Source organism: Dendronephthya gigantea, unplaced genomic scaffold, assembly GCF_004324835.1.
Source record: "Dendronephthya gigantea isolate DGI-Jeju-01 unplaced genomic scaffold, DenGig_1.0 000004F, whole genome shotgun sequence".
Taxonomy (NCBI): Eukaryota; Metazoa; Cnidaria; class Anthozoa; order Malacalcyonacea; family Nephtheidae; genus Dendronephthya; species Dendronephthya gigantea.
In genome coordinates, this window is record NW_021163014.1 from 281,199 (window position 1) to 299,328 (window position 18,130).

At 37.4% G+C, this 18,130-nt stretch overlaps 2 protein-coding genes across 2 annotated transcripts; one reads left to right on the forward strand and one right to left on the reverse strand.

The window, feature by feature from the left end:
* The first annotated feature begins 2,415 nt into the window (after positions 1-2,415).
* LOC114544280 lies at positions 2,416-3,336 on the forward strand. Its single transcript, XM_028562953.1, has one exon. It carries the CDS (start codon positions 2,416-2,418, stop codon positions 3,334-3,336), a length of 921 nt encoding a protein of 306 aa, XP_028418754.1.
* A 10,759-nt stretch (positions 3,337-14,095) lies between these two features.
* LOC114544291 (zinc finger MYM-type protein 1-like) lies at positions 14,096-17,089 on the reverse strand. Its single transcript, XM_028562964.1, has 3 exons — positions 16,737-17,089; positions 16,487-16,627; positions 14,096-16,369 (listed from the first exon to the last, which is right to left on the reverse strand). Exons 1-3 carry the CDS (start codon positions 16,941-16,943, stop codon positions 14,096-14,098), a joined length of 2,622 nt encoding a protein of 873 aa, XP_028418765.1. The 5' UTR covers positions 16,944-17,089.
* Between the last annotated feature and the right edge of the window lie 1,041 nt (positions 17,090-18,130).

The following is an 18,130-nucleotide window of genomic DNA, read 5'->3' on the forward strand; positions in this document are numbered from 1 at the left end:
TCCAGTCATTCCAATATGACTTTTGGTTCAAGAGCTGTGTCCAACATTGGTTCTAGGTTTTCGGACACAGGTTGTATTATTGCAACTAAACAATTTTTTTGTCAAAACTTACAATACAACTAACAAAGTGGATTTTCATTCTTTCGTACAAAATTTCCACTAATTAAACTTCTAAAAGGGGTACTAGAAACTCTTGCATTCTAATATTTTAACATTGCATCTTCAATTTTCAAAAACATAGGCATCTACAGTATTATAATATTTATGCCATCAACACTTTATTCTAATTTTTCTCGCAGACAAAATAGAAGCATGCTATCATAGCCCATGTGTATCATATGGCCAGTAAACATTAGTATAGTGATCATTTTTTTGTACGTTTGCATGGTGACTTTAATAACTAAATTAACTTCTAGGTAAAGGTAAATTTTTATGATTTTTGGCACTTCATTCGATGTAGGTAAATTCTAGAGGTTGAAAGGGTCTTAATTTCGAGTGGAATTATACACACTTCAAATTCAAGCCAGGAACAGTTGAAGGAAAAATGAGTCAACTATCGGTCCTCCAGCAGGAATCGAACCTACGCTTTTACCACTATGCTAAGTACCGCATTTTTTTGTAATAAAATTAAAGGTATTATAATTGCAAGATCATCAACTTAATATTTGGCTTATGGGCTATGGCAAAGTGGACATAAGGTTGAATGAGGTGGAAATACCATGGCATGTCAACAGTCAACACATGAAATGGGTAGGTCACACCATTTTCATTAAAATTTGCCATGTTTTTTTTTCAATATGCATCTTCAATCTAAATCTGTCTATAAATGAATTTATAACTTGTTACTGAATCTTTGTAGACCTGTTGGTTTGGATGAGAACAGTGCTGTCCAATAGGCAATAAATGCATAAATGCTAGTATTCTTGAAGTTGGACATGAGGAGGAAGAAATGGTGACACGTAAAAACCCAAATACATTTACCAAGTACCATGCCACTGATAGACCCAATACTATATTCTTGGGCACTACACTTTAAAGTTACATATACTTCACATTTTGGTTGCAAGAGAACTGGATGTCAACAACTGTTGGAATGCATGTGAATGGAAACTAGATATTGATGGGTTGCCTTTGAATGTTAACCTCGATGAAATACCAAGTACTTTGTGATCATCAATGTAAATCCATGCTGGATCAATTTATCCAAAGTATTTCATACTATGGGGTTTCAAAACATGTTTCATTTTTTTAACTAGTTACCCCAGAACTTGTTATTCACCTAAGTCTTCAAATACTTAATTCTAATCAGCCCAATAAATGAAAGCAAAAAGCATGCTTCTTATGTCAGCCACATCAGTAACAAGTTATTCTTGTCTATGTTAAATTGAAATGAGAACCTTTTCTTTACAGGTATTAAATTTTGTTAGAAACCACAAAGGGATGGCTCATCATCTATCTTCTTGCATGAAACATGGCAATATCAATGTTTAACAGGTCATCAAAACATTGAAGCCAGCATTTTCACCCCAAGGAAACAGCAAAGAATTAAAGCAGAAATAGTGCTGACAAAATTCATTGCCTTATCTTACGACCTCCTTACAGCATTAATGAATGCAGGTATTTTCAGCGTATTGTAAAATTTACAGTAGAAAGAAGAGTTTATACCAGTTATTGCTTTGTCTCTCCAATTTTAATGATCTTTGTTGTATTGATTTCTCATTTTTATCATCTCGAATTGATTGAGGTGCCTTCTAAAGTCATTGTACGTTCACTGTGGACAAACGAAAATCTTACATCACTGTATGATGCGAAAACGAATCATAAAGTTGTCATTCAGTTTGGTGGTCTTTATAAAATCACTCTACCAAAAGGTGGTTATTGTAAGTCTCGAGTAAGCTATTTTAAATGGTCTAAACATGGACAAACTGCGCTATTAGTCACAGGACATGACCCGCCAAAAGACATTACAGTCTACTTGGATATAGCTACAAATCCTGGTCCAAATTCTACCATTGTTGGTCAAAATATTCCTTATGAGTGCGGCAATAATGTATGTGATTGCTCAGCTTTGACGTGTTGCTTGAATGGAGAATTGCACAAATCTTGTTGCCTTTCTGATAATGTCAACCTATCTTTGTCTGCTTCTCGACTTTAGAACCATGTCGTATTTTGCGGTTTTGGGAAAAGCAAGTTGACGTAGCAAAAAGAATAGAAACAGTCATCACAAATAGATGAGATTGTAAGCGAAGAGTGAATTGTTGTGATTGTTCAAATTTAATTCAAGTTCCATTGACTGCACCCACAATTGTTTATAACAATAAAGGACAGTTTATGAAATGTTGTTTGTTGAATATCCAGTCACTAAAAAGCAAGGGTGCTGAATTTGCTGATTATATTTACGAATCTAAGGTCGACATGGCTGTTCTTACTGAAACATTGCTTAAGTCTGTCGACGCTGCAGCTAGGATTGATGCTACACCTACTGGATATTCCCTTTTTAACTGTTCGCGCCTTAACAGAATCGACGGAGGGACTGCCATTTTAGTGCATAATACACTTAGAGTAAAAAAGCGTAAGGCAGCTATTATGAATTCTTTTGAATGCTCTGACTGGATTATTGCCTCTGACACATTTAGGATACGGCTAGTTGTAATTTATAGGCCCCCGTATTCAGCTATACATCCTGTAACCACGAGTGCCTTCATTTCGGAATTTGCAGAGTTTTTGGAATCTGTTATTATGGCAACTGAGCCTCTTTTGATAGCTGGCGACTTCAATATCCATGTTAATGCACATTCAGACAATGATGCTGTGAAGTTCCTGGACTTTCTTCAATCTATGGGTTTGGTGCAACACGTAAATTTTCCTACTCATGTATCTGGTAAGACGTTGGTCCTACTTATCACTTGTGAAATTCATTCCATATGGTGTCATTCCCCCAGACCAAGTTGCTATCTTTCAGATCATTGCTCCGTTATATTTGATCTTAACATATCAAAGCCACAGTTTTTAAGAAAGGAAGTATCATTCCGGAAAACGAAAGCTATGGATATATCATCATTTGTTCGAGATCTATCTAATTCTGTATTGTGTCAAGATCCCCTGAGGAAAATGGATACCTTGGTTAGTTCTTACAATACCACACTATCTGCTCTTTTGGACCATTATGCTCCCGTTCAAAAAATTTCTAGCATCCGGGATGAGCTGGACAATGTTGTTTCACAGGATTTTGCAATTGAAACGTGTAATATGGTACCTTCATTTGACTCTTTTGTTTCATTATCTGAGGATGATGTCCGTACACTAATTACCAGCATTACTATTGCAGTGTATTGATACACTGTTGTTTGTAATCACTAAAGTTATCAATGTGTCTATGGAGTCTGGTTATTTTTCTAGGGATTGGAAAGAGCCTGTTGTTCTTCCATCACTTAAGAAAATTGGTTTGAAACCGGTGTTTAAGAACTTACGTCCTATTAGTAATCTAGCGTTTGTGTCAAAACTCGAGCAAAATATAACAAAAAAATTATTGACACAAACTAGTATCTGCCTAGAACTTATGTTCTTGAATCCTGAAACTTGTAGTTTGTACTACAGTACTATTGTTTGGGAGGAAATCCCATGGGCTGTCACCTCATGACCGGAAAAGTAATTTTGTGATTCCCAAGGGTAGCAATAATATTTACTTTACAGGTCATTTTAAGTGACATGTTCCCAAGTAATTTCCTCGTCGATATTGACCTTCTACTTTTTAACAATGTTAAATTACATTAACAATTTTGACGTGTTTCGATAATATAAATACATAAACTTATTCAGTATGGATCGTCGCCAAAAGACTAAAGTATTTTAGAGTACACTAGACAAAGACCTTTTGATATATGAAGAAGAGTTGCAGAAACAAGTTTTTACCTCTTTGTTAACATTAAAGTATTTGAGAGAAAACTGAATAGTTTTGGAGTTTCCCCCAAGAAACATCCGCTGATTTATTGGACAAAATGCAATTTGTTATTAACTGTGATATAGAAAATCTGAATGACTGGCTTACAGCCAATAAGCTTAGTTTGAATATAGTTAAAACGGAATTCATGATAATAGGATTGCAGAAAAGAATTAATATTACCGATAATGATATATCTTATTCCATTAACAATCCTGAAATAAACAGGGTCAATCTTTCCAAATCTCTAGTTATGTATATTGATTGTCACCTCTCGTGGTCAGAGCATATTGACAAAATATCCAAAAAGGTTTCTCCGGCTATTGGAGCGTCAAAGCGCGTAAGACCCTTTATATAGCGCAAAGCAGCAGTTCAGCTTTATTTCGTTTTAATACAACCTCATTTTGACTACTGCTGCTTGGTTTGGGATGAATTAGAGGACACACTTGCAAAAAAATTACAAAAACTACAAAACCGAGCAGTTCAAGTCATAATGAGGTCAAGCTATGAAGTCAACGCTTGTGCTCTCTTAAATCGCTTGCAGTTAGATAATCTTTATGTACCACGTAAAATATTAAGGCTCAGTTTGATGTTCAAAATATTAAAAGAAAATATGCCTCCATATTTACAAAGCTTGTTTTCTATTCGAAATTCTTAGTAGGATTTTAAAAATAATCAATTTGAATTAAATTTACCAAAACCACAAATCACTATCTAAAATGTAGCCAGGGGCATATCTATAAATTTTCTCACCCTAGTCAAAAATTTTCGGTCCAACTACCGCAGGTGCATTTCTCCCGATTATTTTTTCGGAACGATTGGTGGGGGGGAGGAAGGGGGTGCGCATTTTATTTTGAAATGAAAATTATTCATAATACATATCACAGATCATATTACACCACACTATACAACAAATTATGCTTTTATAAGCTTTAAACTTCCACTTTAATGTTTCAGCAAAAAAATTTGTAAATCTGTGTGCTAAACTGGTTTGTTCGATAAAAATGGTGACAGGAAAGCTTCAGTTGATGTAAATGTTACATAATATGAATTATAATCAGCTCTAAAATGATCCTTTGGTCTGACCGGGAACTGCTAATGTACAATAACATACAATAACAAACCTTGGCTCATACATTTATAGTGCCACAAAACATATTAGGTTCATTATTATTGTAGTATATTGCTTATAATAAAATCAACAGAATTATTAACCTTGATGCTGTACACTTCTTACCAAGAAGGGAAATTTATTGGCAGCATGTTCTTTGTGTCTTAGATAGCGGCAAGAAGCTCTTCAACTGATTTTGCATTTGCGTGTGAATTTCCTTCGGAAGATCTGCCTTTTGCGAATAAAATTGCAAACCTGATTGTCTCCTATTCATAGACTGGCATTATCAATTCGCATGAGGGATCGTATTCGATAAAAAATCTTCAGCAAATTTGAACTTTGCGAACTAAAATGTTATTATTATTCCTATTGACTGAAGTTGACTAGTTTACCCAACCCAACCCCCCTGCAAACTTTAGTCAAAATGCGAATTGACCAATCAAATGGCTTGAATCTGCCCCAGATTAGTCAAAATTCATGCAGTCATCTGCTTTTTTGACTAATCTGCATGACTTACTGGAAAATTAATATGCAGACTTCTGATGCTGTATGGGATATTTAAACTGGAGTACTTGGAAGTTTTCTGAATTATTATATCTGTGCAATTTTTACCCTAGTCGCGTGACTAGTTTGACTACCCCTAGATCTGCCCCTGAACTCAGCTTATGCTATAACAAGGCTTTCTATGGAATAGCTTTCCTGAGCCCTCTTTTTTCAATTTAAGAAAGCCACAAATGATTAGTTTACTAATTTACATAGCGACTCTCTCATGGCAATTTTGTAAACCAGTTGCATTTTTTAACTGAAGATTCCTCAGTGTCTAAATAAATTGTTTGTATTGTATTGTATTGTAACATTGTATTGTATTCCGTTTCTGCGCTTTATCCCAACCCGTGTTACCAAGTATTTAATCACTCATCCTTATTAAAAAAGCATCATCCTTATTAAAAAAACACATGGTTATTAAGTATTTAACCACTCATCCTTATTAAAAAAACAGATGGGTAAACTTCATTTGAAAAACATTTTAATGCAGTGAATTTTGCAATATTTTTGCTAGTAAGGGTAACCTTACCCGACATCAATCTATTTTCTTGCCATGTCTGTGGAGTGCAAATTGGTACAAAAACATGTTAAGAAGCAACATCCAGTGTTTCTGTAAAAACAATTCAACTGACTGTAAGTCAGTGCTTTTTTTTTAAAAAGTGATTGACTACTGTATAGTGCTCTACATAATGTACCAATAAAATATTATAGAATTTATAGAATATTGTATAAAGTTCAAAACTTGTTTCTACAGAGCCACTTGCATGATAGCATATTCTCTTTCAGAAAGTGCTCAGATAATGTTGCTAGCAAGTTGAACACAAGCGTGATTTGCAGAATTTAAAGCTGAAGTTGATTCCATGACAGCTTTGGCCTTAAATACTTTACTTAGCTTGTTATTATTATTATTGTATTGTTGATATTTATCTCTATTAAAGGTGTGCATTGGATCGGTTTAAGGGCTTTTGATCCGGTGGTTTGCAAAATGCTTTGACCCGAATCTGATCCAAAGCACAAATATTGTTGTCCAATCCAATCCAAAGGCTACCACATGAAACTAATCCGATTTGAAGCACAAATATAGTTGTCCGATCCGAAGGCTACCATGTGAATCTGATCCAAAGCACAAATATTGCCATCCAAACGCTACCTACCGTGTAAATCTTATCAAATCTGAGACACAAATATTGTATTTTCACACCATACACATGCTTTGTGCTTTCACTTAATCTATCAATCTGGAGTAATTTTTGTTTCTGTAACGCATATTATTTGGGCTGACTAGAAAGGTTTGATAGCGGTAGTCATCAGTCATAATGTTGAAAATAATTGAGGATTATAACCAGCCAGCAAAAGATACTTGCCCCACAATCCACAAGCTTACAACTTTGTACATGCGGATCTTTTAGTTAATCTGAAACAAATCTGAATCAAAAGAAAAAGCTTATCCAGCTGGCAAGGATGGAATGTCATGGTGAGATCACATCCACAATAGCTCTGTTTTGGAAAATGTTCAACAAGGTTCTAAAAAAGTAATCTGGAAACCCTGCAACCTTTAACCGCTATGGCTGGCTGGATGGTTGACATGGCTGGTCACAAATATAGAAGGTCAAAAAAGTCTTTTGAACAGAACTTGTCTTTTGTCTTTCTGTCAGAACTGTTGTTGAAACCACATTTTACTTTTGTCCAAATGTATCCGGATGTACTTCAACCTGCAACCTGCGCAAAATAGACTAGTTTAAGTTTTTTTTCATTATTTATTTTTTTTACTGGAATCGACTGTCAATAGGCTAGTAAGTAATATGAATGTTTCTTTTGGGGAAGGATTATACAAAGGTACTGTAGCGTAGATTTGAATATACATATGTCTGTATAAGTATAGTGCATAATCTCAGCAGTTATATGGCATAGCGGTTCGCGTTGATGACGTACTTCTAGCAGTGCTAGAACACAGCTTAAACGGAAGTCAGAGAAACAACTATTGCGCTAAATGTACAAGTAGTGCAGCGCCTTGAACAGTGCAAACACCGTGCTAACTTTAACCAATGAATTGCCTTCTACGGTAATAGCACTATCTTAGTTATCTGACGATCGGATTGTATTACCATAGTTTGTGCGCATATTAGGTCAGATTTAATGAGGGCAAGTACTATATAAACGCTCACACAATTACATATATAAGAGATACATACAAGAAAGAGATTTATACGAGAGAGATATATACAAAACTGTACATAGAAGGAAATATATATTCCAAAACTTGACTGGTGTGGGACTGATTAGTATGCTAATAGTCCCTACGACACTGACACACCCAGTTTTAGGGTCCAACGTTACAGTTCTTTTATTAAAATATTTTTCATCAGAGTGACAATATTCAAATAAAAGCTTGTTGTATTTACATATTTACTAGTGGGAAAAGCAAACGCATTTACAACATATAATGCACTTGTCACCGGAAACCCCCACCACCCCCACCCCGGGGAAACATGGGGGATTAGAAAGCTGAACAAAAAAATGCAGGAAAATGCCCCATATATAGGGGCAAGCAGCACTGCCGAAGCCCCACCTACAACAAGGTGTTTCAAAATATCAAGTTTCGAAACACAATTTTTTTAGTGTGTTGAGTTTTCAAGCAGGAGTGAATTTATCGTGAAACAAAAAAAAAAAATTAATAAATAACAAACTGTTTATTAAATGTAAATACAGTTGGTTTTAATAATACTCTGATTTAAAGCATTTAAACAAATTTAAAAATTACCTCGTACGACGTCAAATAATTAATACGCTATTTGAAAGCTTATTATTTTGTATTTTGTTATTAACAAATGATAATATTGATATTGCAACTGGTATGTGAGTGGAATGACCAATCAACCTTGATTAATGTACCGAAAACTTTACTGGTAATAGTGTTGTAAACCAAAATAGCTTCAAAGTTCAAATTTTTTCTGACCCACAAACTGCTAGACCATTGGTAGCGTTCATGTTAATCTGTTCATCAGAATACTTTATGTATATAACTTTATAATTTTTTTTAAATAACAACACGCTTTTTACAGTAGCTTTGTGCAAATTGTGCGCACCTCTGTAGAGCTTTTTTATTGACGTCAGACTTTTTCAGAAGCTAACATTCTTGTAATATTTTCTATGTTTTGCAAAAGCAAAAATATAACTAGAGCCAAAATTTGCGACTGGTGAGTTGCAAATAGTAGCGCGGTTGGTAGTGGAACAAGAGGGAAATTAAAACGTCAATTTTTTGTCAATTTTTTATTTAATACGAGGCCGCCATGTTGGTGTACCATTTCGGAACACCAACATGGCGCCGAAAAAAAAACAAGAATCAAAAGCAGAATTTTAATGAAAATGGTCAGATCTAAACTCAGAATGGTTTAACAACACTTTTAAGGGTTTAACAAATACTAACACTAGAAGAAATGTATCAACCTAAAATTTTCGACGTTACTTCACAACAACGATCTGCAAACCATATAAAACGCTCAGGTTCATAGGATTTATAATTTAGATTTTAGAGTTTTGATGACATCACATGAAAACGTTCTTTTTTATTTCCCATAATTATTCACCAGTGCAAAGTGGCTCTGTCAAACACTGTAGATGAAACTACCAAACATTGTAGACGAACTTTCATCTACAATGTTTGGCAGTTTTGACAAAACCACTTTCCACTGGGAACATTTCTTGCTGTAATTGATGCACACGAGAAGTGGAACCACTTTATAGGGCAGGTGGAGTTGTCACAACCAATCATGTTTTCCTTGTTGTTTTGCTCACTGCAAGGACAGACGACTTCATCTCCCGAGTCTTCCGACGAGTCTTGGGCTTCAATGGATGCTATTTAAAAAGTTTAATAATTTTGAATAAGTTTTTCGATATGATCTGTTATAATTGAGTCACAGGTCCAAATACTAACCTTTTTTAGGAGCTCTTGTTGCCGCTGCTTTCTTGGCTCCTTTTTGTCTCCTCATCCTTACATCATGAAGATGGTTTAACCACATAGTAATTTCTTGGACTGTTAAATGGGTGTCTTTTGCCAAATTTGCTTTTTTAACTTCATCTTCAATGATATTCTGTTCTTTTTTAACGCTCTGATCAAATTCTTTCTGGAGGACTACAGATGGTGGTTCAGTTTGGAATACTTTATTTCCATGCGTTTGTACATGTAGCCAAGCGTCTCGAGGTTTCATATAATGGCCAGGACAAGGGCCTTGGAAACTTGAACAGTCGGCACCCCAAGGTCTAGTTGGGTCAGGGACTGGAAGAGGAAAGTACGACAGTGGAGGTCCACCTTCGTACCAATAACGTTGGTTTGATGTTGCAGTATTACATTTTCTGGAATATCAGCCCTCTTGTGACTGTTGAATATGTTCCAAACTTTTTGAGAATATGAATAGTCATCTGGATGTTTTTGTTTAATTCCTTCTTTTCTTCTACTTTCCCACTTAGAAATGTGATAAGCATTGTTCGTCTATCCAGAAGTTTTCTTGCTTCAACACCAGATGCACCCTTAACTAAACGAATATTAGCCTCGCCACATGGAGCTCCTTGCACGCGTGATATATATACATCTGCTGCTAGATCGAGATTTTTCTTTAGTTGGGCTTCATTGAAACCGTTAGCATCATTAACAGGCCCACCGAGGGTTGACGGATGTAGAGGTTTGAATTGGCGACAGCCGAACAGCCATTCATCAGTTCAACTTCATTCATATATGAACCTCCCGAATGTCTTGTTGTGACGCATGTTAGTTGGTGCTCCTCATTCAAATGTTTCTCCGCCCATAAGAATGCTACTTCTTTGTGAGACGGTCCTTCATCCCCTGCTCCATCAACTCTTACATACCAAATATCTTTTGCTTTTCCATTTGAAGCTTTGAAGGCGTGTGACAGTTCGATCTTACCACTTAGCATATTCACATCTGCCATATGTTGCGCTGGTGATTTTTCGTACAGTATATGAGGCTTCACTACTCCAACACAAACTTTCGGTGTTGTACCAGTCTCAGGGAAAAGATATGATGTAGTCTGTAATACATCCTGATGGCAAAACCTTTCCTTGCCCTTCTACAAGTTATTTTTGCAACTCCCTTGTATCGTTTGGCAGATAGCCTATGTTTGTTCCTCACTACACACAGCTGAACTATTGTACCATACCCGAATTTTGTATGGTACTTTTCTTCTAGTTGTTTCTGTATTCGCGTGTATGTTGCTTATGGACCAGTCTTTGTGTTGCCATCAAACGTAAGAACACCAGTCCTTCTCCAAGCGTCAGCGCCTACTTTACGTGAGCGAGCAAACTCCTCAATATGTCTACCTATGTTAGGAAACTTGTTGACAACTCTTGATACCACTTTTCTTTTAAGAAGTTGTTGTTCAGCTTTTTTCTTTGCAAAAATTCTTTGGTGCTTCTTCTTGTTCAAATACGTTCTTTGCTTAACTTTTTTCTGTAAATTTAGAGTTAGCCAATCGTCTGGATTGTCAGACTCAGTATCAGTTACTACTTTGTCCTCCTCTTCCACAAGATTGTTAGTGGCTAGCTGCCCAGACTCTTGCTCCAACTGAGAAGTGCATACTCTTGACACATGATCTTCCTCTTCAGAAACCCAGTTACAGTCCCCTTCACTGTCTGAACATGACTCATCTTGTAGACTGTCCTCATCCGAACTTATGGTCAACCCAAATCCTTGTAATATGGCTTTATCTTTTACAGTTGCCAGCATGTCAACAGCCTCACGAACTTCTCTCAATGAACTGATGGCTTCGTTAATTTTTGTTTCTTGTTTAGTAAAATCAGTAAAACCATATATTTTGCTGGATTTGTTACTTGACAAGTTCTGCCCTTTGCAACAGGTAAATTTAATAAGAAGTCGATCTGACTCTGAACTGGCCATACTACACAGATCTTTAAGCATGGCTTTTGTCATCACTGTCGTTGTTTGAGTTTGTGGCAAACACTTTTCAGCAAGTCTTGCAAATCTCTGAACGTCCATACCAGGAACATTGGCAATCACAAATAATTTTTGACCCAGGACCTTGAAAACTCATGTGCACAACAGAGACAGGCATTTGCATTATTTTTCTAACAGCTTGATCGGCTTTATATGAAATGAGAGGGAAAAATTTCTTGTATGTTGTAGACAGTTCAACAATGCACTCCGTCTCCAGAAATTTTGCGAATCCAACAAGTGCCAAACAATCTTTACAAGCGTTTCCTTCTTGTATATTATGTTTATATGAACAAAACAACGGTCTTATAGCAATAAAGTCTTGCAAATTAAACTTTGAAACAGGTATTGGAGAAACGTAAACACCAAAGGCCACCTTATAGCTATTACCTAATCTGGTTGCCTTAAAGTTCTTATACCAATTTAGTTTTTCAGTTTGCTTTTGCGTTTCTGACTCTCCAACAAAAAATTATCCTCATCGGAATCAGATGTACAGGATTTATGCCGTGGGCTCACTTTTTCATCATCCATCAGCGTAATAATATCGGCATCTTTCTCCTCAGCTGTAGCATCTGTGACAGTGGGCGAAGGCGCACTGGTCTTAAAAAATGACTGCAGCTTGCGTTGTTTTTGATCTTCATTGGATGTTTGGTCGGATATCTTTGACGTATTCTGTGTTGTAGTCGTCGCTTTTCTAGATGTCAAGTACTTCTGGGATTTGGCTTCCAGCTTTTGCATTTGGCTCATTTCCGACTGCAGCTACCGCTTTTCTGCTCTTAGACTTGACAACTCTTTGCTCTTCTCAGCAGCTCGCTCATATTGCTGGACAGCCACAAATTTATCTCTCGATTTCTCAAGGTATATCAGCCTTGTATCTAGTTCAGCTAGGTCTTCATTGATTGCGGTAATTCTCTTGTCCCTTAGTTCCTGTGTCAATTTTGGCTTTTTGGCAACCTGTGGAGTATCTGTCTTACTGCCAAATAGTTTAAATCGAGATTTCTTCTTCCTGTACTGATAGCCTTCAGCATGAACTTTTTCACGTGCCAAAGAAAGCAATTTTCCTCTCTCTTGCAGCAACAAAGGATGATCCAAACAGAGCTGTAACGATGCATCATTAATGGCTTTTTCATATGGACTGCATAGATCAGGAGACTTTTTATAGATGACACTATGCTCTTTTATTTTCTCAGCATCTACTTCCACACTGGTAACTAACGAATCATTATTTGCACAGCTTTCTACCTGAGGGTAGGGGAAAAAATTTCACTTTCACTGATAATGATCTGAGCTTACAGGTAATAAATAATTTGTGGTGTTTCCACAAAAGAAAACATTACTGTTCTTACTATGGCAACATTGAAAGAAATTATATTTATGTATACTCACAACTAATTCAGGACCCAACTTCAGCGTTTTTCCATCAGCTATAAGTGTTGATTGTTTTGTCCTGCACACATCCCCTGTATTCATCACCTTGCTTTTTAAATTAATAGTACTTGAACTGTTGATAGTATTATTCACCACATTTAGATGATCTGATTTGGTGCTGCTTGGTGCTGCTGGACTGTTGATAATAATAGTAATAACTGAATATGCTCGTTCTCCCCATCTGCCTCTTGGAGGAAACAACTTGCCTTCTGACACTCGAATGCTTCGTTTTCTACCTTCATCAGTATAATAAATAAGGCCACTTCCGTTTGCAAAATTAGCTTGTAAACTACTTAAAAGTAGAGTGCCATCATCTTCTAATTCTATATCAACTTCATCACCAAGACATGAAACAGTCACATACTCTATTAAACCAAGAACATGAAAACACATAAAATACACAACAATGATTCATGCATGCATGTAGCTACAAGCCCACCAAGATAGCAAATAAAATTGAGAACTATTAAAAAACACAGCATATTAAACTCAAACAAAACTTGTAGTACATGAAAGCAGGGGCGAAGCGAGTGTCATTGTTTTGGGGGGGTGCACGACCGCATTTTGCCGATAAAAGGGCGTGGCTAAGTGCGCAATTAGGGCGTGGTCGAAGGTGATATAAAAGGCAATAACTCCCAAGTAAAATATTTTATTCATGTGATTCCTAAATTTAAAACTTCTAAAATGTTGAAACGTGTGTGCATTTTATAAAATTTCCCACTACAGTATATACAGACATACAGTTCTAGTCTTCTCTATGATATGGAAATGGAGACCCGACGTTGTTTTAAAGCCGCCCAAGCTGTAGCCATTCGGGAAATGCTTATGCTATCTGTGATATCTTTTTCACAAGCCATTAGTAGCAGTTCTTCCAGTCGTTCATCGCGCATCGTTGATCTGCACAGGGTTTTCACAAGCTTTAACTTGCTAAATGTTCTTTCGTCTTTCGCTACAGTAACTGGTGCAGTAAGAGCTAGGCGATAAGCCTTGTTCGTCAAGGGAAACACTGACTTCTGTTTCTCTGATATTTCGCCTGCCTCAGAAATATTTTTAACGTCGTTGTGATTGTCAGCTAGGTGCACCTTGAAAACTTCAATTTCTGCCATTAGAGCTTCTGCGTCTGGTCGTTGGTCTCGTGGGAAAAATTCTCCGAAGTCTTTAAACGATTCCAGTGGGCCTTGCCTTTGGAAGGATGCAAAACATCGATCAGTGGACCAGTCGTTTCTTTGGAACTGTTGTACACTTCTTTGTAGCGGGTGATCTGAGTATCCAATACTGCTTTAAATTCTTTCCGGTAAAAGGACTCCAGGCTTAGTGCTACAGTATTAGAGGGGTTGTCATCGATTCTTCGAGGTGGTTTTCTGAGGCGATGATGGCGTCGGAAATCACTCTCTACATCCACACCAAGCCGTTCTGCGAACACAGTTGCTGCTTGAATTTCTGCATTCATTGCATCACTGTCGTTGGCCACGCTTTCCAAGCTTTTTATGGTTGATTCCATAATTGTAATTGCGTCAATGATGTTAAGTTCCTCTTTCTGAAGGATCTCCGTCATTCTCTTCGTTTTGTACATTATGTTTTTCATAAACATTATGCACACGATGAAATCGAATTGAGTGATTTTGGCCAACAAACCCGAGGAAGCCGTTTTTGTCTTACCATCAGTTGAACGTTCTTTAAGATCCGTCAATGATTTCAAGATTGCTTCGTACGTCGACCACACAGCCTTGATCGATTCCGCTCGAGCCACCCAGCGTGTCTTGGACAGGTTCCTTAGCTGCAACGGGTTATCGATATCTGCATCATCGATGTGCTCTTTAAGCGATGAAATGCGCTTGGTACTGCTCGTGAAGAAAACATACAATTCCTCGAGTACGTTGAACAACTCAGTTATAATAGCGCTTGCTTCACAACTGTGTTCAATTACCGTGTTTGAACGGTGTGCTAAGCATGGCATATATGGAATTCTTCTTCCAAGCTTATCTTGAATCTTCTTTTGAACTCCATTGAATCTTCCAGACATTGAAGCTGCGTAGTCGTAGCTTTGGAAGCATAGATCGTCTAAATTGATCTCATGCTTATTTAGCGCCTCGATGATCTCCCTAGCTCCTCCTTCCCCCGTCTTGTCTTTGGCTTCCGTCAGTGACATCAATCGTTCTCTTGGCTGACCGTTGGCATCCACGTACCGACAAGCAAGTGCAAGGCGATCTTTGTGTGAAACATCTGGCGTTGTATCAGCCATGACCGAGTACATGTGGGCTTCTTCAATTTCTTTGGCAATCTGTTTTTGCAATTGGTGGCCAATTAGTTGAATAAATTCGTTTTGGGAGTGTGCACTTAGATATGTTATGCGGTATGGTCGCATCCGGGTAGTGTTGAACCAGGCTTTTAAATCGGGACAATGTCTGGCCATCATCATCACAATCTGCTGGAAATTTCCTTCTTTGTCATCTCCGTGACCTCTAAACGCGATACTTTGGCGTCCGAGTGTTTTCGTTACGTCGAGCAGTATCTCAACAATCTTCCTGTTGTGGATTAGGTCTTCCTCTTCCTGGATGAGAGCCTGACGTCTGGCCTTAGAAAGCAGTACATCGACGTGTCCAGACGTTTTCACAAAATTTGCATACGCCAGGACGGCACTTTTGTGACTCGTAGATGAGAAGTGTGTTGCTAACTTCCCAGGCTTCGCCTTCCCACAGCTCTTAAATTTATGCCATGTGCGCACTCCTTCTGTACTCCAAGCACTTTCCGCTTTCTCCATCCCTGGACCACTGCTAAACAGAGAACATACAAAGCAAAAGGCAGCATCTTTTGATATGCTATATTCCAGGTGAGGGTAATCTTTGTACCAGGATGGATTAAACCTGGACTGCTTGTGGCCTTCTCTCATAACGTCGGAGGCACTTGGGTTGGTTGGATATGCCTGTAAATGCGGTTGATTCGGACCGATTTGTATCAGGTACGTTTTTTGACTGTCTGTCAGATGCCTTGATCGCAATGCAGGATCCAATGGTGGAATTGCAGGGGAAAAATAATTCTCATTGCTATCTTCGAGTGTCATCTTCTCCTTTTCAATGTTTTTGAGAACTTGAGATGATCTTTTAACAAGCTCGCTTGCAGTTTCCCTAACTTGATCAGCAGTTTCGACCACTTTGCTCAGAAAATGTTCCTGATTGGGATTATCAGCCGATGCAACTTCGTCCATAATTCCTTCAACGTTACGAAGTTGAAACTTGAGATAATGGAGCAACCCTGCGCACTGAAGCCATGTGATGTTACCATCGCCCTCGCTTACTTCGGTCTCTTTGTTCACGTCTTCCACGGTATAGCTCTCGACTGTTTCGTCTTTGTGTGATTTGTCACTTTCGCTTCCTGATGCCTAATTCAATATTATTGAAAATTCAAAACGTTGAGAGCTATTTACAAATATTTCATAACAAATATGGAAAAAGTTAATTGGATAAATTTAGTTAGACTTGAAAGATAAAAAAGTTACCTTTGAAGAAAGTACTGCTGTGTCAACATTATGTGATTTTGAGGGTTGGGAATCTTTCTCGGCAACACTTTCGCCTGCGGAAACAGTCAACGTCTCCAAAGGGGCACCAGAGCTTTCCGGATCATTCTTTGTCTGTGATACCTATAGTTATCACACATTGGAGGTTTTAAACTTAAATGTTCCTTTGAGGTTATTACTAATTAATATGTTTGTGGGGAGCTAGAAATATGGTATTTAAAAACAGCCTTACCTTTTCCTTATGTATCTGTGCCGCCAAGACAAACGGGTTTGCGGGAGCACCGGCCACTTTATAAGATATTGATTTCCCTGCCTTTAACAAATCATCGTGGTATTTCTTGTTGTGTTCATTTCGGTAATCATCATCAAACGACCGATTACAGACTAAACATGTCAGTTTCTCTCGCTTCCGTTTGCGTTTACCTTTGCTACTCTCCATTCATTCAGTTTGTTTTATTCGTTTACCTTTTTAATTTCGCAAATTCGTGTATATAATAAAGTATAAACATTCCCAAAGCAAATGACGCGCAGATGAGTGTTGTGTTTTGTATGCTATATCATGTTTCATAGCGCAACTTTCATATACGTAATATGATATATCTTATTGCAGCGTACGGACCGCAGGTGGCGCTGCGAAAAGTCAAATGTGCCCGCAACTGGCACTGAACTGTCGCGCAATGGCGCAAGCCTGAATCTTCAGAACCCGAGGCCGAACAAACAATTCATTTCTTCATTTTCAAGTATTTTCCGATGCATTCAAATTACTTGTACGAAATTACAAATCAGTAAAATTCATTTTATTTTTGTGCCGACAGTTGCCTTATTTTGCCGACAAGCACGGCATTGGGGGGGTGCAGCACCCCCCCGCACCCCCCCGTAGCTACGCCCCTGCATGAAAGGGTATTTAGAAGTGCATAGGTATCATAAAGGATATCAAAGATAAGTAGCTTGTATTAAACTACACTACACTACACTGCACTGCACTATTAACACTACGCTACACTACACTGCACTGCACCGCACCGCACCACACCACAATACACTACACTACACTAGACCACACTGCACTGCACTACACTACCTGAAAGTACACTACACAAAACTACACTACCAAACTACACTATAATACAGTCTACAGACAAAATACAAAAACCTTTACATTTACATTTCTGTAGTTTGTTCTGACTCCGAGTTTCTAAAACTTATTAATTGTTGAGTACTGGAATTTCCTTGACAATATTTCTGAATTAACAACAAAATTTAGTATTTTTTGCTTTTATATATATGATGAGTTGAATCCTTATCTTTGTTTTACATGCGATGAAGCAAATATTTCTCCTTGTCTGTTTGATCTAGAGTAGGTAAACACTTAAAAGCTGTGAAATTAAAATTTGTTTGGAAACGTTTTGCAGTAGGTAAAAGTATTCTCACTGTAAACACAAAATTTTACAATGAATGCATAATTTGATACAAAACAAAAAAATAAATCATAAAAAGTGAGTATTCAGACTATTTAATATACAAAAACAACAACAACAACAACAACATTTTATTTCCCACATTCTACATTCAGCTTGTAAATACATATTAATAATATTAGGTTATATTTGAATTATTATTTATTAT

What these genes read in the sequence shown, in the direction of transcription:
- LOC114544280 (XM_028562953.1), top strand. Translation starts at nt 2,416, where the DNA reads ATGGCTGTTCTTACTGAAACATTGCTTAAGTCTGTCGACGCTGCAGCT.
- LOC114544291 (XM_028562964.1), bottom strand. Translation starts at nt 16,943, where the DNA reads ATGGAGAGTAGCAAAGGTAAACGCAAACGGAAGCGAGAGAAACTGACA. An exon ending in CACAGATACATAAGGAAAAG is followed by an intron (nt 16,628 to 16,736) that starts GTAAGGCTGTTT and finishes TGATAACTATAG; the next exon opens with GTATCACAGACAAAGAATGA. An exon ending in CAGCAGTACTTTCTTCAAAG is followed by an intron (nt 16,370 to 16,486) that starts GTAACTTTTTTA and finishes ATATTGAATTAG; the next exon opens with GCATCAGGAAGCGAAAGTGA.